The following is a 15,170-nucleotide window of genomic DNA, read 5'->3' as shown; positions in this document are numbered from 1 at the left end:
CATCTGATGACCAGCCCAGGTATGTCTATGATTATACCTACTTGGTGAGTCTGGCCGTTTTTGTGGACAACCCCTGTTATGGTTGGTAATGCATAGCTCTACAACTCCCAAGTAGACATTAAACAAAGCACAAGAAGTAGGTCATGTCTACATGTATATAAGCTCTTCAGTATATAAAATACACTGTGAAGAGACACAGTTGTAAACATGAGCGGTCAAATCGATTTTGGTATTACTATAGATCGATGATCTTTCCTTCCAGTTTTAGTCACTCTGTGTTGGGAAATGAAGTTATGACATGAAATGAGAACGACTATATTTGAAACTGAATATAATAATAATGCACCCCATTAAAGTTTCTTGTAATGTTATAATTGTTTTTTTTTTTGTGTCAGTGACAACGTTAGTACGCTGTTTTATGGCGGATGTCAAATGTGCTCATAATGCAGCTCGACACTGGTGTTGTGCAATGCCCTCTATAAGCAGTTATTCAGATGGATCTTAATCGTCCGAATTTCTTTTCATAAAGTTACTGTGTATTGCCAACGGAAGTCTTTTCGTATATGAATGTGGAACCCCGTTGACATGTGGTGAGATGAGATGGCAGTTTAGTGAACCCTTACTTAAGGTGTACCTTTCTACGTAGGGGAGGGATGAATATACTTAAGATTGTGACATTGTGTACGTTAGAAATTTGAGCTAAACGTAAATCTTGCTTAGTGCAATTTGGTTTTTTTAAAATTTGTGCGGGTGCCATTTGTGGTAGGTGCTGCAACGTAGAGTATGCAAACGAATTATCACATAGGTATCGAAATGATTGGTTGGGGGTCGCAATTAGAAACAAATATCTCGATTTAATTAGTTATCACGAGTCAGAATTTCAACAAAATGTGACCATTCTGTTGGATTCAAAAGCCGAGGGAAAATATATAAGAATCAAATTTTGTATGCTGGTAATAACTTTGTTCCTCTGCGTTCTGCACAAAGCGTAGGCATCTCTTGCATGTCCTTGCTACAGCGTCGCCAACATAGGCCAGAAATATATCTTCTCTGTGGTTGCCAATGACGTTAATTCATAGTTGTAAACATGGCTGCAACTGTGCAAGTGTTTGATCCACCTAGCTCAGCGAGTTCGGAGAGGTAAACGTAAAACCGCGATGTGGAGTCTTTATTTTTCCACCCATTTCATTTTCTTCTAATGTAGCTTGGCAAAATGTTTAGCACGATGACGTCTAAAATTGTATCCCTTATTGTAAACGAAAATCCCGGTCAAGGGATGCAATTGACCACCCGGCAAAACCAATGCAGAACTTGCCGACTACTGCAAAATGTCAAGGATGCTAAGTAAGAGTATGTTAGAATAATTACACTGCAGCAGAAAGTTAGCATTTCTTTTATACATGTCATCGACTGTGTGCCTCTTGATTAGCCGTGGATTCGTAAATCAGTTCTCTTTTTTGTCTTAGTGATGATGGTGAAATTGATACAGTGGATCAGGTGTTCCTGCCAGACGATGCAGAGGAGGAAGAAGAGAGAGGTTGCGATTACTACCCTGTACCGAACACACCACCTCCACAGTCACCCAGGCCACCCTCGACAGGTACGTAATTAATAGCTTCACTAAAGATAAAGGCGCATTAGGGTTACAGTACGCATTAATGTCTGACCCAAATCTTATTGCCTTTATCCTATGGTAGTTAATCGATCTGGAAGCAGATAAAAATTTATAGTTGCGAAATCGGAAATATTGAAACTAGACAGTGCATTGGTGAGACGTGTTTACAACTGTCGGTTAATAACATGATACATCTTTGTATTGTGAATCAGTGTTCAGTTTTATGTCAACACTATAGAAATTTGATCTTGTTGGTGTGTCTGGACAGAAAGCAAGAAGGCCCGTAAGTGATGGTCCCAATGTATCGAGATGGATGGCAACCCTAATTTTAATTTCATTTCTGTGTTAGGTAGGGTATCCTGGTGCAGTATTTCCGTGGTTCTTTCAAATTGCTTGTGGCAAATGCTTGGATAGCTCCTTCTGGTTAGGCCCTAGTGTGGTAGTGTGTCTTGGACTCCTCGTTGTTGTGGTACATCGTTGTGATGTCCTACCAACTGATCCCTTCTTCTGGTCAAGTTGTGCCACAAACTTCTCTTCTCCCCAGTCCGATTCAATACTTCCTCATTAGTTATGTGATCTACCCATGAAATCTTCAGTATTCTTCTGTTGTACCACATTTAAAAAGCTTCTATTCTCTTCTTGTCCAAAGGATTTATCGTCCATGTTTCACTTCCATACATGGCTACACTCCATACAAATACTTTCAGAAATGACTTCCTGACAAGGCTGAATTAGTGGGGTTAATTGAGGAATATACAGAGCCAGTGTCCACAATAGTTTCTGATGTTTTCTTCTTATAGGAGGTTGGGTGAGAGGGGATTTAATCATTTTGTAGTGAACCATAGTTTAGAGTTTAAGAATTATGAAACAGGGGCTTGTACTAATACAATAGAAGGGATGTGGGGGGCGGTTAAGTCAGTTCTTGGGAGGGGGAAGATGCGCTCTTCCAACCTTCAGTCTCATTTAGATGAGTGCTGTTGACGGAAGTGTGTCCCAGAGGGCTATTGTATTGTTTGGGTTTTCTTAAGAGCTGTGGGTAAAATGTATAGGCCGAAAGTTGTTAGTTAGGGTAGGTGGGTGGGAGGCTGTGGCTCAGGATGGGGTGGGTGGTTTATTTTGTTGTATAGTATTTGTTAAGGTGGGGGGGGGGGAGGAGTGGGAGTGGTCTATTTTTTTGTGGAGTATCTATTTTGTTGAAGTTTTTGTGGAGTTGTAGTGTGTGATTGAGATTTTTTATGTTGCATTTGGTTTTTGTTTGTGTTTCTTATTTTGGGGTCAGGAAGAGGGGTTGGGCGGGGGGTTGAGGTGTGGGTGGGTTGGGTTTTTCTTTTGGTTTAGTACTTCATTGGTTTGTGTGTTTGCACGTGTGTGTGTGTGGGGGGGGGGGGGGGGCAGGCAATCTAGTTTGTGGGGCTGGAACTTTCTTGTGGTAAGTTCTCATTTTTTTGTTTTTGGTGTATGTGTTGTGTACTGGGGTATAGGGAAGTGTTTCATTGAAATTTGTGGCTGTGAAAGTTGGTATTGGGAGATGTTTTTGAGTTACGTAGGTCAAGGGTAGTGGTTGATCCTAATTTATGGGATCGGGAGCTGCTGTAGATCTGTGTAGGTCAAGGGAAGTCTTTGTTCGTAATGTTTGGTGGTGCATTTTGATTTTTGTATTGGGAGATGGGATCGGGAGCTGCTGTAGATCTATATAGGTCAAGGGAAGTGTCCGATTCCAGATAATATTGTTTTGTGGTATTTGGTGAGTTTTGTGATGTCGATTTTTTTTTCGTTGTTTTGCGTGGTTTTGTATGGGGGTGGGTGGCTAAATTTGTTTAGATTTAGTTTCTCCCCACCCAAAAACACCCAATTTCCCATGCTTGTCCCGTTAGTCATTAGGCTCTTTGTGAAGTGTGTGTGTGTGTGTGTGTGTGTTTTTCAATGTATTTTCGTCTTTATGATACGTATGCAACGATTTTATATCCGCCACATTGGAATTGTCGTTTATGGTCGTTTCCGCCATATTTGTGACGTCGTGGGTCAAAGTAGATGGGTGGGATCGAACGCTTCCGTATTTACATGTTACTTTTTTTTAGGGAAAAGAAACATTTCGCTTAAGGGGGTTGTGATTGTGCCAACAAACAAACAAAAATTCTGTGTTGTAGGCCACCTTGACTTGCTGAACAGTCTTGTGTGTTTAATTCACACTAAATATTGTTGACGTTTGGACATGGTGTTATGAATATGTAACTAATGAAGGTTTCTTTCTGACGTCTGGTGAAAAATTATCCTCAAAACAAATTTCTTATAATTATTAAGCTACTGCTTTCTATGAGTACAGCCTGTCCCTACATGTTCTTCAAAATTTCTGTCTAATTAAGCTGTTTGTGAGGGACCCAGGCAAATTGTTTTGTAAAAGGAGGAAAATGTGTTTGTGTGTGTGTGTGTTTGTGTGTGTGTTTGTGTGTGTGTTTGTGTGTGTGTTTGTGTGTGTGTTTGTGTGTGTGTTTGTGTGTGTGTTTGTGTGTTTGTGTGTGTGTTTGTGTACACTCACATACTTCATAGTATAATTAAAGAATGGGACAAGTGGACAGCTTAGCAGTAGAAACCATTTTGTCATTTGCCTTAGGTCGTTAGGGAAACCATGGAAAACCTAACTCAAGTTAGGTAGATGGAATTTAGAGCCTCCATCTTGTTTGTTGCAAGGGTAGTTTAAAGCTACATAACCTTATTTACTGCCTTATATATTCTTGCAAAGGAACTGTTTAATAATGAAACAAGCAAATCATTGAGTAAAACTGAAGTGATATCAGGTGTTCTCCAGGGAAGCGTCCTGGGACCTCTACTGTTCCTGATCTATATAAATGACCTAGGTGACAATCTGAGCAGTTCTCTTAGACTGTTCGCAGATGATGCTGTAATTTACCGTCTACTAAGGTCACCCGAAGACCAGTATCAATTGCAAAGCGATTTAGAAAAGATTGCTGTATGGTGTGTCAGGTGGCAGTTGACACTAAATAACGAAAAGTGTGAGATGATCCACATGAGTTCCAAAAGAAATCTGTTAGAATTCGATTACTCGATAAATAGTACAATTCTCAAGGCTGTCAATTCAACTAAGTACCTGGGTGTTAAAATTACGAACAACTTCAGTTGGAAGGACCACATAGATAATATTGTCGGGAAGGCGAGCCAAAGGTTGCGTTTCATTGGCACGACACTTAGAAGATGCAACAAGTCCACTAAAGAGACAGCTTACACTACACTAGTTCGTCCTCTGTTAGAATATTGCTGCGAGGTGTGGGATCCTTACCAGGTGGGATTGACGGAGGACATCGAAAGGGTGCGAAAAAGGGCAGCTCGTTTTGTATTATCACATTATAGGGGAGAGAGTGTGGCAGATATTATACACGAGTTGGGATGGAAGTCATTACAGCATAGACATTTTTCGTCGCAGCGAGACCTTTTTACGAAATTTCAGTCGGCAACTTTCTCTTCCGAATGCGAAAATATTTTGTTGAGCCCAACCTACATAGGTAGGAATGATCATCAAAATAAAATAAGAGAAATCAGAGCTCGAACAGAAAGGTTTAGTTGTTCGTTTTTCCCGCTCGCTGTTCGGTAGTGGAATAGTAGAGAGATAGTATGATTGTGGTTCGATGAACCCTCTGCCAAGCACTTAAATGTGAATTGCAGAGTAGTCATGTAGATGTAGAAGCTAGTGCTACAATCTTAATTTATGATTACTGCACCCAAATATGTACATTAGTTCATAATGTGACACACACACACACACACACACACACACACACACACACACACACACACACCTGATACCAGTATATGGTTTTCTCCCAGATATAAAACAAAGGCTGGAATTGAGACACTTGAATACCTCAGGAGCACAAGACATAAGTCTTAACCATTGTAAAGGGTTTTTATAAAGTGTTATAAAATGGAAGAAAAAAGAAACTGCAAAAGTGTTGTAAAGTGACGGATGTTTTAATGTTATTTACTTGTTACAGGTTTTACCAAACTCTTGCCATGTTCTCTTCCCCACACACTCACCTCTGAAGTGGGCTCAACTCTTTTTGTGAGTAAGAGTGAAGTTAGCCTGGGTCCCAAGTCAGTGCAGTACTTATTCATTTTCTGTGCTGCAGTTTTACTCTGCGACTATATTTTTTTTGTCTTATTATGTAGGACAGATTGCCTGCTGAAAACTTAGCTCGCTCTGGCTGGGTGGTGCTTATGTGCAGTGCCCTCATGTGTAGCAGGCAGCATGATGCTGGATGTTTGGCATCATGAAGTGACCAAAGTTGTCAGCCAGTGGCTGCAAGACCCTGGCAGTTGCTTAAGACAGCTCGTAATTCATTACTGATTGTTATGGCCGTAGGAACTTTCCCTTCTTGACCACCATGGAGGGAAAACGAAACCAAGTAGTTGCAGACTGCTTTTCCTTCAGTTTCTTGTTCACATCCAGAAAGATTGGAATCCTTTCTTTCTTCTAAACTAATGTTGTTTTGTGGAGAATATAGGTAATATATTTGGCAAACATTCTTCCTTTAGCAGATATGAAAGTGGTTCCATCTTAAAATGGGCATTACACGATGATCTGCCACAAATGAAACGGGTCTAGTATGAAACCATCTGGTGGTAGGATGTGTAGAACTAAGAGAATTCAGACACATTCTCCATACGCAGAAATACACCAGTTTTAAACTCCTGTGAATCCATGCGTGTGCTCTAGATTGTGATAATGTGTGCACAGGGAGAAAGGAGTATTCCAAGTTGTTTATGGTTAGCTATCATTGTTGTAATCTGTGGCCAGTGGCTAACTTTAGGTTTTCATGTTGGAGGTTTTGTGCATTTTTCATGGACTAAATCCTCATAGGAGCAGTAATTAAGCAAAAGCAAAAATTTTATCAGTGGACTTTCTTTTATACAACCCGCCAGGTTAGCCGAGAGTGCTAATGCACTGCTTCCTGGACTCGGGTGGGCGTGCCGGCCCCGGATCGAATCCACCCAGAGGATTACTGACTAGGGCCAGTGTGGATGTGATTTTTAGGTGGTTTTCTGCATCCCCTAGGTGAATACCAGGCTGGTCCCCACGTTCCGTCTCAGTTAAGACTCGCAGACATTTGGTACACGTTCGCACTACTTCGTGGTGTACACTAGACGCAGACAGTTGGGGTTCACTAATTCTTTCCATGGGGGGAGTGGGGGGGGGGGGGTCAGGGTGGCAGCAGCAGCAATGGCATCCGGCCACCCCTTCAAACTAACCATGCCAAATTCGATTGTAACAACCCTGACCCTGTCCCAATTGCGGGACAAAGGTGTCAGTGAAATATTATTTTCTTTTATACAGGTTGTTCACAAAAATGGAATGCAAGCATAGTGTTCTCTGATTCAGGCATTCAGCGAGGCAAGGTATCTATATGATCTTTGACATGCTGTATCATGTATGATTTAGATGTGTATATGTAGTGCTGTAATTGATCAAAGGTCAAGCTTGATTTGGTAGCATTTTTGGCTTTATTTCTTCAAGCTAGATACGAGAAATTTCAACAGTCAGCAAGAGTACCTAATCACAAAATGAATAAACAAATGAGTTTGATTCTAACTTCTGACTAGACGAAGTTACTTATTACATTATTTTGCCACTTTAGAGAATACCTTCCTGTATGACAGATAGTGGCTTGTCAAAATGAGCCACACCCATTCTCATGAATTTCTGAAATTCCTACAGATCTTCAAGCCTCAGTTCCTTTATTAACAGGGAATAAATGCCACTGCCTTTGCCCCTTCTTCCCAGCAAGGGCTAAAACCGGCAATGTCTGGCTTTTAATCCTCCTCCCCTCCTCCCCTCCTCTTCTAATCCTACTGACCTATGAGGGCAATAAGTCCAAAAATAACTGCATCCTCCATGTTCAGAAAGTGGTATAAATGTAAATTTAGGTAAATATATGCTTGTGCTACCAAGTATCACATTATAAAATAAATAGTTGAGCCCATAATTCAAAACACTAATAATGTAGTTTTTGATATTTACACAAAAGAACAATAATTACTGAATAAATAATATAATAGTAAAAACAACGAAATCAACGAAATAGTAGAAATTATGAAGACACTCAAAAACAATAGAGCCCCAGGAGAAGATGGAATTATTGCAGAACTATGGAAACTAAATGATGAAAGATTAACAGGAAAAATTCGCAAAATCATATTAAACATTTTGGAAACAGAACAGATCTCTTCTGAATGGAAATGCGTTCTCATCCATCCACTCCACAAAAAAGGGGACAAAACTGAACCAAATAATTACAGGGGTATCTCACTCGTACGGGTCACATATAAAATCCTATCAAAAGTTCTCATGAATAGATTAGAACAAGAAGCTGACCCACAAATGGGAGAATACCAGGCTGGTTTTCACAAGGGTCAATCATGCATAGAGCAGATCTGGAATCTGAAAATGATTCTCCACATGAGAAACACCCGAAACACAGTGGTTACTTTTGTAGATTTTAAAAAGGCGTACGACTCATTAGACAGTGTAGAGCTCTGCAAGATGCTGGAAGAGTTCATTATTGACAGAAAGACGAGCAATCACTCGGGAAACATTAACTAACACAGTCTCCAAGGTTAAATTTATGGGGATATCTCGGAACCATTTGAAATCCAAACTGGAGTGCGACAGGGTGACGGACTTTCACCATTACTCTTTAATAACATTCTTGAAAAAATTATCAGGACATGGGAAAAAGAAGTCAAAGGAATCCAAATTGGCATTAGAAAAGATAATAGATTCAATGTGAAGTGTTTAGCTTTTGCGGATGACCTTGCAATCCTCACAAATAATAGAAAAGAAGCCACTAATGCCATAGAGAAGTTATAAGAAATTGCACAAAGAACTGGCCTGCAAATCTCATATGAGAAAACCCAGTACATAGAAAGAGTGCCACAAGACAAATTGCCTATTGTGACAACCCATGGGAAAATCGTACAAGTACCACATTTTAAGTACCTGGTAGAAATCATCCAGCCATCAGGGATCAACGTAAAGGCCAATGAGGAAAGAATATAAAAAAACTACAGAAAGCATATAAACTCGCGTGGAACTATTATAAGAAAAAGTCCATATCCATTAAGGCAAAATTGAGGCACTACAACACTGTCGTACTTCCGGAGGCACTGTATGCATCTGAAACAACACAAATAGGTGGGCAAACTAAAATCAAAGAAATAGAGAAACAAGAAAGAAAAATTCTCAGGAAAATTTTTGGCCCGATAAAAGAGCAAGGAACCTGGAAGAAGAGACCAACATCAGAATTATATAAATACACAGACAAGATTACGGATACAATAAGGAAAAGAAGAATGCAGTTCTACGGACATATCCACAGGATGAATGAAAACAGAATTTCAAAGCGAATTCTTGGTCATAAACTCGGGCAGGGGGAAAACAAAATTGATAAAAGAAGTTGAAAAGGACCTCAGACAAGCACACATAACAGTAAACGATGCAGAAAATAGAACTGAATTCAGGAACATCGTCAGAAAACATAAATTTGACACCACAACACAGAAGAGACCAGGATGCAAATGGACAGCGGAGCGAAAGAAACAACACAGTGAACACATGAAGAAAATTTGGGCTCAGAAAAAACATAAACATTCATCATAAAGGAATTAAAGTTCAAATGCTCTCTTAAATGGGAATAATCGAAAATAATAATCCCCATGGAGGCCCGGGAAAAGAATAGGCCTCCAGTATGTTCTGCCAGTCGTAAAAGGCGACGAAAAGAACAAATCACTAATAGGGCTAACTCCCCTTTTAGTGTGGTCAGTTGGTTCAGGACACAACTAAAGAAGCCTCGGACAAGCGCCGTCGTGGTCGAGGACGACGCTTGAACCCATGCCCGCCCACAATGGTAACGACACTGCTAGCCAACTGGAAAATGATTTAAATCCAAATAGGTGTTTTGCAGGATATGCTTCCTGCAACCACCCTAGAAGGAAAACAGACAGAGGATGAGATGGTCAGATGAAGTTAAGCGACACCTCATGTTCTGTTATTACCAAGCAACAAACCTAGGAACCAACACAACTGGATACAGATCACAAGTATACACAACATTTATTACCAGGTACCCAGAATTAAAATTTTTAACAGAACGACTAGCTGATGAGATCCGTGTAATAATCAAAAGTAACAGGATACCCCAGTCAGAATTAGAAAACATCAAACAACAAGTACAACAAATACTGGAACAAAATAATGTGCAATCCGAAGAAGAAGAAGAAAATACAGTAATGGGCCCAAACATCCCAGAGCAAACAAACAAAGAACAACACGCATCAATTAAACAATCAGAGGAAAATGAAATCTTAAGACTGCCACCAGAACAAGTACAAATAGAACACGAAGTGACACATGTTAGATATAGAAGGAAAAATTTCAGCTGACATATATAGAATACAAAGACACAAATACAGACATTAGACCATTCTTGCATAGACCGCCAAATAACTCAAGTCAAAACAACAATAAAAACTATCAACACAATCATAGACAACAAAATAAATGAAAACACAACTATGGAAGAGTTGCAACTACTGGTTTATGTAGGAGCACTCACTACACTAAATATACACATCAGGCAGAGAGCAGAACCAACCAACACACAGAAGAAACCTACAAAACCAGCATGGCAACACAGGCTACAGATCAGAATAGAAAAACTGAGAAAAGACATTGGACAGCTAACACAATTTATAAGAAATGAAATATCCGACAAAAAACGAAAAAGGTTGGGTAAAATCTTACAAGAAGCGCTAGAGCAATTAGATGATAAGAAGCAGAAATTACAAGCATTGGCCAAACGACTTAGAAGATACAACAAAAGTGAAAATAGAAGGAAACAAAACCAAACATTCAACACACACATTAAAATAGACAATCCAACAAACATAGCAGACATGGAACACTTCTGGAGCAACATATGGTCAAACCTGGTACAACATAACAGGCATGCACGGTGGATAGAAGCAGAAACACACACATACAATATGATACCACAAATGCCTGAAGTGATAATTTTGCAACATGAAGTCACCAAAGCAATTACTTCTACTCACAATTGGAAAGCCCCTGGAAAAGATAAAGTAGCAAATTTCTGGCTAAAGAAGTTCATCTCAACACATTCACATCTAACTAAATTATTTAAGTTACATTGCAGACCCATACACATTCCCTGATACACTTACACATGGAATAACTTATATGAAACCTAAAGATCAAGCAGACACAGCAAACCCAGCTAAATACTGCCCCATAACATGCCTACCAACAATATACAAAATGTTAACTTCAGTCATTACACAGAAATTAATGACGCATACAACACAGAATAAAATTATAAATGAAGAACAAAAAGGCTGTTGCAAAGGAGCACGAGGATGTAAAGAGCAACTGATAATAGATGCAGAGGTAACATATCAAGCTAAAACTAAACAAAGGTCGCTACACTCTGCATACATTGATTACCGAAAAGCTTTTGATAGTGTACCCCACTCATGGTTACTACAAATATTGGAAATATACAAAGTAGATCCTAAATTGATACAGTTCCTAAACATAGTAATGAAAAATTGGAAAACCACACTTAAGATCCAAACAAATTAAAGTAATATCACATCACAGCCAATACAGATTAAGGGTGGAATATACCAAGGAGACTCATTAAGTCCTTTCTGGTTCTGCCTTGCTCTGAACCCACTATCCAAAATGCTAAATAATACTAATTATGGATATGATATTACTGGAACATACCAGCACAAAATCACACATTTTCTATACATGGATGATCTAAAACTACTGGCAGCAACAAATTAACATCTCAACCAATTACTAAAGATAACAGAAGTATTCATCAATGGTATCCTGTAAATATGACTTTTGGAACAGACAAATATAAGAAAAATAGCATAGTCAAGGGAAAATACACTAAACAAGAAGATTACATATTGGATAACCACAGCGACTGCATAGAAGCGATGGAAAATACAGATGCCTATAAATATCTAGGATACAGACAAAAAATAGGAATAGATAATACAAATATTAAAGAAGAACTAAAAGAAAAATATAGACAAAGACTAACATAAATACTGAAAACAGAATTGACAGTGAGAAACAAAAAGCTATAAATACTTATGCTATACCAATATTGACCTACTCATTTGGAGTAGTGAAATGGAGTAACACAGACCTAGAAGCACTCAACACTTACACGATCACAATGCCACAAATATAGAATAAATCACATACATTCAGCAACAGAAAGATTCACATTAAGCAGAAAGGAAGGAGGAAGGGGATTTATGGACATAGAAACCTACATTATGGACAGGTAGACAATTTAAGAAAATTCTTTCTAGAACGAGCAGAAACTAGCAAAATACACAAAGCAATCACTCATGTAAATACATCGGCTACACCACTGCAATTTCATAACCACTTCTACAACCCTTTAGATCACATAACATCAACAGATACGAAGAAAGTAAATTGGAAAAAGAAAACACTACATGGAAAGCACCCATATCATCTAACACAGCCACACATCAATCAAGACGCATCCAACACATGGCTAAGAAAAGGCAATATATACAGTGAGACGGAAGGATTCATGATTGCAGTACAGGATCAAACAATAAACACCAGATATTACAGCAAGCATATTATTAAAGATCCCAATACCACAACAGATAAATGCAGACTTTGCAAACAACAAATAGAAACAGTAGACCACATCAGAAGTGGATGTACAATACTAGCAAATACAAAATACCCCAGAAGACATGACAATGTAGCAAAAATAATACATCAACAGCTTGCCTTTCAACATAAATTTATAAAACAACACGTTCCCACATACAAGTATGCACCACAAAATGTACTGGAAAATGATTAATACAAATTACACTGGAACAGAACCATTATAACAGATAAACAACACCACATAACAAACCTGACATCATACCACTAAAAAGAAGAAATTAACACAACTAATCGAAATATCCATAGCCAATACAACAAATATTCAAAAGAAAACAGGAGAAAAAATTGAAAAATACATCTAACTGGCTGAGGAAGTCAAGGATATGTGGCATCAGGATAAAGTTGAGATTATACCTATTATACTATCAACACAGGAGTCATACCACACAATATCCACCAGTACATCAATGCAATACTGCTACATCCAAACTTATATATACAACTACAGAAATCCGTAATTATTGATACATGTTCAATTACCCGAAAGTTCCTAAATGCAATATAAGCTATACCGTACAGTTAAAAGGAAGTCACGCTTGATCAAGGTCCGCGTCACTTTCCACTTTTGACCAGACATAACATCTGAGATGATGATGATGATGAAAAAGGTGGAAACTGCTTGGTGCACAGTCTGGATTTATGATGGGTCAACATTGCTGCCAAGGCTGGACATAACATTTTGTTTGCTCCATATACCACCAGGATTGTATGGTGGTTCAGTGCCCAATTTTGACATTTTTTGCCTCCCCAAGAATCTCACAGTCCCACGAACTTCAAGTTTGGAGTGCATTTCCAATTGCTGCTGCACAATTTCAATCAACTCTAATGCACTGTTCATATATACTGCAGCAGAACTCTCTGCAGGAAACCGGAACATGTACTCTCTTCTGACAATGCGCCAGTGTTGTGCAATCATCTTAGTATGGGATGACATGTGTGACTTACTTTCAGAAGTCCCTACATACTTACAAGCTTCGGAGGACTTTCTAATATCTGCTGTTAACAATTTGTTTTTGTGGTACAGTGCTGCTGATAAACTCTCGCCAAAAGATATTTTGTTACTTTTTATTGTTGAGACTTTATTTAGAATTTCTGTAAATGGCATTGACACTACAGCTAGGTGATCTCATGATTAATTTCTCCAGAGTGTCAAGTCCTGTTAATTAAATAGCTGATACTGATTTAAATTGTGTTCCTTATGTTATATAACTACACATTCATCCCTCCTTCGAGGAAGCCTTGTGGTAAGTTTGCCCCAAAGTGCTCAGGGACAAAAACTACAGTAAAATCCAAAGATTGAGGTTCAACTTCAAATTGCTGTATTTAACTTCGGGTCTGTTGGACCTATCTCCTTAATTATGCGGTATAATGTCACACACACATAGGCATAAAGAGAACAGAATGCAAACAATATTTCTTTGCACCTATATTATTTTTATGGAATGAGTGGTCTGGTGACATACTAATCTATATATAGATATCATCAACCTGCAATCAAACTGTTGCATTTCCACCTATAAGTAACACTGGACATCTCACAAACTTAACATACTTTCATCAAAACATACTATGAACAAAAATAATTAAGGGTTAACCATATCTTCTATATAGATATTGTAGGCTTCAATTAACCTTGAGCTGGTGTTCCTTTATACAAAGTAAGCCAACCACAAATAACATTGTCTTGTACCATTCCATTGTTGCTTTAAAACTGCAAGTCCATACCTATGCATTCATTATTGCTTCAGCTAACCCAGTGCTAAGTTGTGCTGTTGTATGTCCATGTGAGCAGCAGTAATATAAAATAAAACAGCATGCTGTTGTTGTTGTGGTCTTCAGTCCTGAGACTGGTTTGATGCAGCTCTTCATGCTAATCTATCCTGTGCAAGCTTCATCATCTCCCAGTACCTACTGCAGCCTACATCCTTCTCAATCTGCTTAGTGTACTCATCTCTTGGTCTCCCTCTATGATTTTTACCCTCCATGCGGCCCTCCAGTACTAAATTTGTGATCCCGTGAAGCCTCAGAACATGTCCTACCAACCAATCCCTTCTTCTGGTCAAGTTGGGCCACAAACTTCTCTTCTTCCAATCCTATTCAATACCTCCTCATTAGTTATGTGATCTACCCATCTAATCTTCAGCATTCTTCTGTAGCACCACATTTCGAAAGCTTCTATTCTCTCCTTGTCCAAACTATTTATTGTCCATTTTTCACTTCCATACATGGCTACACTCCATACAAATACTTTCAGAAATGACTTCCTGACACTTAAACCTATACTCGATGTTAACAAATTTCTCTTCTTCAGAAACGCTTTCCTTGCCATTGCCAGTCTACATTTTATATCGTCTCTACTTCGACCATCATCAGTTATTTTGCTACCCAAATAGCAAAACTCCTTTACTACTTTAAGTGTCTCATTTCCTAATCTAATTCCCTCAGCATCACCAGACTTAATTCGACTAAATTCCATTGTCCTCGCTTTGCTTTTGTTGATGTTAATCATCTTATATCTTCCTTCTGTCTCTGACAGAATTACAATGTCATCGGCGAACCTCAAAGTTTTTATTTCTTCTCCATGGGTGCTAGGTGAGGAAAAAATGTACCATCTGTGCAAGAAAATGACCCATATTCCAAGCCAGCAGCACCTTTTTCACAATGTGTCAATTGTATTAGAGACAATCTGACACATGGTTGGCTATAATCTGAAGCAACTGCGCTGTT

At 38.8% G+C, this 15,170-nt stretch overlaps 1 protein-coding gene across 3 annotated transcripts in view; it reads left to right on the top strand.

Annotated features, from left to right (window-relative positions):
* The first annotated feature begins 251 nt into the window (after positions 1 to 251).
* The window catches only part of LOC126353991 (uridine-cytidine kinase-like 1), a 105,606-nt gene continuing 90,687 nt past the window's right edge, over positions 252 to 15,170 (top strand). Inside the window, exons 1-2 of one of the 3 annotated variants that reach the window (XM_050003296.1) lie at positions 252 to 590; positions 1,467 to 1,600. In XM_050003296.1, coding sequence (XP_049859253.1) covers positions 568 to 590; positions 1,467 to 1,600 — 157 coding nt within the window. In that variant the 5' untranslated portion in view covers positions 252 to 567. Of the gene's footprint in view, positions 1,345 to 1,466; positions 1,601 to 15,170 lie in introns of all 3 variants that reach the window. The other 2 variants (XM_050003294.1, XM_050003295.1) reach the window with 2 other exon arrangements.

This window comes from Schistocerca gregaria, chromosome 3 (genome assembly GCF_023897955.1).
Source record: "Schistocerca gregaria isolate iqSchGreg1 chromosome 3, iqSchGreg1.2, whole genome shotgun sequence".
In the NCBI taxonomy this organism is placed as follows: domain Eukaryota; kingdom Metazoa; phylum Arthropoda; class Insecta; order Orthoptera; family Acrididae; genus Schistocerca; species Schistocerca gregaria.
The sequence above is the reverse complement of the archived record's forward strand: the minus strand, read 5'-3'. Positions and strand labels throughout refer to the sequence as shown.